The 6,306-nt window shown below is 39.8% G+C and overlaps 1 protein-coding gene across 5 annotated transcripts in view; it reads left to right on the plus strand.

Annotated features, from left to right (window-relative positions):
* Nucleotides 1–4,697, plus strand: part of PCGF5 (polycomb group ring finger 5) — a 33,576-nt gene extending 28,879 nt beyond the window's left edge. For 3 of the 5 annotated variants that reach the window (XM_053388687.1, XM_053388686.1, XM_053388684.1), the window contains exons 9-10: nucleotides 991–1,050; nucleotides 3,229–4,697. In XM_053388687.1, the coding sequence (XP_053244662.1) occupies nucleotides 991–1,050; nucleotides 3,229–3,276 (108 nt within the window). In that variant the 3' untranslated portion in view covers nucleotides 3,277–4,697. Of the gene's footprint in view, nucleotides 1–911; nucleotides 1,051–3,228 lie in introns of those variants that run through there. The other 2 variants (XM_053388688.1, XM_053388689.1) reach the window with 2 other exon arrangements.
* Nucleotides 4,698–6,306: the final 1,609 nt, after the last annotated feature.

Here is a 6,306-nt window from a genome sequence, read left to right on the forward strand (position 1 = left end):
AAAAAGATAATTTAATTTTTTTAATCCCTGGTTATGTTTTGCAATCATTTACGTAGATAGAAATCGTCCTTTAAACTAGTAGGACTTTTAAAACATGGCTTATACTAGTTTAATGCTTAGTATGAGCAGATAGGAGCTTGCACAATACATCTTTCCCTTTCTCTTTTCCTTGCAGTGCCCCTACAGCCCCTTATGGAGCTGTAAATAGCTGCATAAGTGGAGGGGAGGGATGCACAGTATCAGATTAGAAAAACTTGCACCATGGAGATGCTTTTTTGGGGGGAGCAGAGGAAGGGAAAGGTCCATTGCATGAGCTTATTGTGCACTCACACAGTGTTGTATACAACCCTATTCATCTACTGAATATAAAATAATGGGTGGGGGGATTATATATTTTCCATTCTAAGTGAATGCTAGTCACAACTAAGAAACTATTTGCATATCTTATAGCCTTAGGTAGCCTTTTTTTAATTCCAGTTTGTGCCTTAAGCCCTCCAAGTTAAGTGGAAAGCACTTTCACTCATTCAAGGAGACAGTTCCTAATTCCCTCTCGTTGCATCTGCACCCTGTGCTGCACAAATCCTGAAAAGAGTTGAGGATCCTTCAAGAACACTCCCAACTCTCTGTAGGCAATTCTGAAAGAGTGGGGAAGCTGTAGACCAGGAGGCAGGGAGAGGGAACAATGGAGTGTGTAAGCAGAAGCACTTTTTATTCCCCTTGTACAATGGGGTCTTCAGATCAGTCCCTAGTAATTTTCACCTTGCTCCCTTTCTAGTTCTTTTGATTATAAAATGAATATGCCTACTAATAAAATGGGTCCAGTACAAGTTACACGTTTTGCTGTTAATCTCTGATAGCAATGCAATACCTGTCTTAATTGTAAAATAATTAAATTCTCAAATGTGAAACAGAATTATAAATGAGATGACTGATAATCCATGTCCAGTTGTGGATGCCTCTTATCTGATCAGAAACTCGTCTCCTTCGCAGTTTCGGTGTCAGAACTGCTCATCTTCGCAAGTCTGCTCACAGGATGGCTCTTTTTATCAGGTAAGAGGCACTCCCGACTGTACACATTATAGTCATTAAGATGACATTAACACAACCATTGTTAATGGAGCCCAATGGGTGGTGGGTGTCCTTTTAATTCCATATAAGAAAGTCTCCCAAGACCAAAATTAGCCTTGTAGGTCATAAGCCTCAGGTGCTTTCAGAAGGTCATGCAGATTAAATTTTTTTAATGCATGTAATAATATTTATTCATTAATTTGTTTGTGAAATTTATATCCTACTTTTCTGTTCGCATACCCAAGGCACATATCAAAGATAGAAATAGTATAAAACAGTGACACTAAGGCTATAGTCCTAAGTCCTGATTAGCACTGCTATAGGACCTTAGAATCCAGTGGGCATTCCCACCCATTGGCCTCTTCCTATGGGGGTGCAGGGAGCTCCCCCACCACAGAAGCCCCTGCTGCAGCTATGGATCTGCGGGATCCTAAGCCAGTCCAGCTCCTGAAGAGAGACCCAGTCTGTTGTGCCAACCTGCAGCTGGTGCAGCCCAACAAAAGGGAAAGAAGTGAATGTCACTGCCCCTAACTCCTGCCCTGGCCATTGTAAGTTAAAGAACATTGAGGTGGCTCTGCCATTCCGTTTACCCCACTGACCCTTGGCCAGAGTTAGGATTCCTTTGCTCATAGATATATAAATGTAAGTATCCTAAGAAAACTTCAGATATATGTTACAACAATTGAAGGCTGGCTTCTCCCTGTACTGCTGCCACTTGATGTTGACTGGCTACCACATAGATGGGAGTTAGAAGGTAGTATTTTGCCCCTCTATCTGCTGTGGTTGTTGATTCTTCCAGTACCAGCAGCCTTGGTGACTCCCTCTGATGCTGTTTAATTGTTTGTGTATGATTTAAACACTTTTAATTGTTAGGATACGTGGAGACTAGGAGTGAATGGTTCATAGCCATGTTTCATTAAGATAACTGGGAAAAGAACAAACACCTGTATATATATAGAGAGAGAGTGTGTGTGTGTGTGTGTGTGTGTGTGAGAGAGAGAGAGAGAGAGAGAGATAGAGAGAGAGTAGTGAGATGATAATCAAACTTCTGATAAAATAATCCAATTCCTTAGCTTTTTGTATAATAATAAGCCAAAACGATAGGCCAAAATGTCACAAGGTGATTTGCCCTCCTATAGCCCTGCTTGCTCAAGTTACGTTACATGTAACTAAAGCTGCATTCTCATGCAGCAATGGGATGATCCCTGAAATGCCTGAAAACAGGGCCGGTATGTCCCGTTTGCCGCCAGAGGCAAAAGGGAAAGTGCTGCTACTGCACTGCCCGCCCCACCCCCTCTGCTGCTAGAAGAGAAGTAGTGTTGGCACCAGCAGTGATTTCTGTTGAGATTTCCCTGAAGTCTTGCAAGATCTCACCAGAAATCTTGAGGGTGCTGCCTCAGGGATTTTTACCACCCAAGGTGGCTGCTTCACCCAGCCCTACAGGTGAGCCGGGCTGCCTTTCACCACCCAAGATGGTGTTTGATAGTTTAATTTATGTTAATAGTTTATTTAGCTGCTTAGGACTTCATGGGATTTCAGCCTAAGATTTCAAAGCAATTTAGGAATAGCATTAGAATAATTGACAAATTTTATTTTTGTGCAGTAAAATTACTTGTGCCGTAAAGGAAGGAGAGTTTTATCCAGGGTGGCATACATGATGGTCCTCCCACCAATTTTGCCTTCACTTATGTTAAGCTGAACTATAGTGAGTGGCACAAGGGCCCTCAGAGTATTTAGCTTCCTCCTGCTTTCTGGAACATGTGATGAAGCCCAGTAAGGCTCCCAGCAGCAGATTTGCCAGGTTCACTGCTTCAAAGCAGGCCTGAATAAACAGACTGGAGATGGCATTTGCATAGGGGCTGCTTTGAAAGGCTATACAGAGGGAAATAATGGGTTCAGATTGGTCCAGAAATTAGGCAATGTATTGTCTGATTTGGGGAGAAATACTTCAGCTCATCTCCAAGGCAGTTTGACATGACATGGGAAGAGCTAGCCCAACTCTTGTTGTTTTAATATACAGAGCCCCTCCTTTTTGTTTCGCTTCTTTAATGTGTATAAGTTGATGAGTAAACTATTTTGATACGTTTTAAATAATTCTACTGCATATGTGCTTATGTCTACATGCTGTCATTGTTTGTTCTGTTTTCATTCTGGTTCTAGTCTTACCCCATGGTACTCCAGTATCGACCCAGAATTGACTTCGGTTAGACCAAAGGGCCAGATCCCACTGAGATTAAACCTGCACTATATTTACCCATCGACAGATTGCACAATGAATGGACGTGCCTGGATTTGGGGGGGGTGGGAAAACAAGATCAGAATTCCAGCATGCAGATACGGACTTTTTCTTCAGCTGATCAACTATCTTCCCCCCCATTAGCATAATCCAAGTGCCATTCTCCTACTGAAACATTCATAAGATGTTTGTGACATCAGAGTTTGCGAGTCATAGCCAAATAGTTAAATGTATAGTCTGAATCTCTGGAATACTTGCTTTGCCTGTTAGAAACCTTCCTTGGTCCATAACATTGATTACATTGGCAGAGATGGCCACCGGCTCTTTCACATGTGGTGTTGCTGTTCGTTTGTTTTTTTCCACATTAACTATCTTACTGAAAAATGTTGTTTGAAAGTACTGTATAAAAAGGTTAAATATGCCTTTACATTTTTTTTTTGTATATAATACATGTTTTAGAAATGTGGTTGTTGTGCCACTAACGTTTTCTCATTCAGTTCCCCATAGGTCCAGGTAGCTAACTCGTTAGTATACAGCAGTCCCTTTGCAGAATTTGAAATTTTAGATTTTGTGTCAGAGAAGTTAAATGCGACAGTTTGTATTGAATTGAAATGGTATAATGTCTCATATCCTTTCAGCAGTGTATATAAAATGAGTTTTAAATTGCAGAAATAGCAAATCTGTAAACATGCAGCAGGTAAGGTTATTTTGTCTTTTTAAAAGTCTATTACATAATATTTTTTTAAATAAAAGAAGAAACAGGAAGTGTCATAAACTGTAATATAAAAAGTGTTAGGTATTTTTTTGAAACTGTTGCCATTGCAGGCTTCCTTTTTCAGATTTCCTTGAAGGCAACAATGTGGGAAAGAGGTAGTTTTGAAATTTGTGGTCTTAAGTGTGCTAGATTAGGTCCACTGCACCTAAATATACGTCTGTATTATTTTAGTATATTCAGTAACACATTGACATGTTGTAAAATGTTAATGGCATTTCAACCACATTTTTGGGTTATCTGGAATCTAAAAGCTATAGTAGAACTGGTTGTAACACCTGAAACAGAAGCAGATTTAACATGATTGACAAAGCTACCTGACCAAAACCCACTGACTGTTCGAGGGAGGGGGGAAGTTTCCCCTGACAAGCGGTAGTGTTACAAAAATACTAATGGCTGCCTTAGGTATCGCATGTGCATTCTTCCTCTTTTAAAAATGTTGTGTTTTGTTTATGGATATCATTACAAAGCTAGTAACATATTGTTATTTTGTTTCCTGTCTTCCATTACTTTTGCACAGTTAAAAGCCAAAACAATACAGCTGAATGATCTGTACAAGTTTTAATAAACAGAGTTATTTGTAGAGTGAACGGCACACTACAAGTAACTACATTCACTTTCGGATGCTATGATGTAATTCACTTCAGGAAAATATGGCAGTACAAATACCACAGCCCTAGCATGTAAAAGTAGGAAGTAGATGGTGAAATAACTGTAGGCTGTCATTTCTGTGCCCCACAACATGATCAGGAATGTCAGGCACAACACAGCAGATGGAAGGAAAAAGGAGTGGCTGGACTAAAGCCCATGCTGGCTTCCTCTAACTTATACTTGATGACAGTGTCAATAACTATCACCTGTTAAATGCTCTGGGCATGGTGCAGGAGTACCACTTGCATACACTCCTATTTTGGGTGCAGGGAGCTTGCACCTGCCTAACGTTCTCCCCCTTTCAACAGTTTGGCCTGCCACTCATGCCATATCAAAAACTGATTTTCTAATTCACTTCAGTTTCCAAAGCAGTTGTTTCACTGTATGTGAGGCTGCTGCTTGAGAAGGACGAGTCCACAGCTTCTTTAAGCTCTTGGAACTAGTTATCTGGATCTTAGCCAGATATTTTTTTACACACACAGGTAACATCTAGCAGTGGCTCTAATTACATTATATAAGCCTACTTCTGTGTATAGGTTAGTATCTTAGGATGTGGCAAATTCCCCCTTTGCACTGTGTTTCACTAGAATGATTTTGGACATTACCTGGAAGGGCAAGGGGAGGAGAAAGTTAATGAGTTGATTTGTGTATCTGTTTGCATAGTCCTGGATGACACCCGAAGCAGTAGCTCCTGCATCTTCCTTTGGGTGCAGATCCAGAATGTGTATACTTTGCCATGGAGAGGATATGGGAGTCACCACTTTTCCCCAAAGTGTTCCCCATATGTAACCTAAAAGCTTGTGAAGAGATGCATAGACCATAGTCTTCAGCTTTTTTACGTAGCATCCAAAGATGCCCTGAAAAATCTGTCAGTGCAGATCCGTTGTATGCATAGTGGCTTTACTTAAGTTACTGAAATTGTTGCCATTTAAGATTTGAAGGACCTCCAGTAGCAACAAATATTGATTTATTTTCTTCATCAGTGCTCTGCCAACTTGAGCATTGTTAAAAATTCCCACAAACAAAAACTTTCTTATTTTCACAAAAGGAGTATGTGCAACTTATTTCTGAACTATTTTTTGGTTTCCTGTGGAAAATGAGCTGTTAAATCCTTCCTTTGATTCATGGAGGGAAATGTAATGTTTCAAAACATTCCAACTGACTTAAAATACATTCTCAAAGTAATCTATTTATTTTAATAGTATGCTTCCTTTAAACGTGTTTTGTCCAAATCCTCAGAAATCTAACAATTATAAACCTTGTGTAATTATGTTGTACACTGGCAGAAAATTTGCTATTCTCCGTAGAGAATGGGCCATATAAAAACTAGAATTTGGGGTCTGGCTACAAAGATTTTCTACATCAATTTCAGCAGCATCTCGGATGTTTAGGGCTGGGAACCAACATCTAGTTCATCTTATTTTTTATATTTTGTTTTTTAATAGTGTAACCTTGATTAATGGGAGCAAATATTTTCCACTTGAAAAAAAAAGCATGGAAATCCAAGACAGACTTGTGAGCTGTGAAACGCTAAGAGCCTTAAAATGTTTCTTGCACATGTAACCTCTTTGTGGCTTAT

This window comes from Podarcis raffonei, chromosome 5 (genome assembly GCF_027172205.1).
Source record: "Podarcis raffonei isolate rPodRaf1 chromosome 5, rPodRaf1.pri, whole genome shotgun sequence".
Classification (NCBI taxonomy): domain Eukaryota; kingdom Metazoa; phylum Chordata; class Lepidosauria; order Squamata; family Lacertidae; genus Podarcis; species Podarcis raffonei.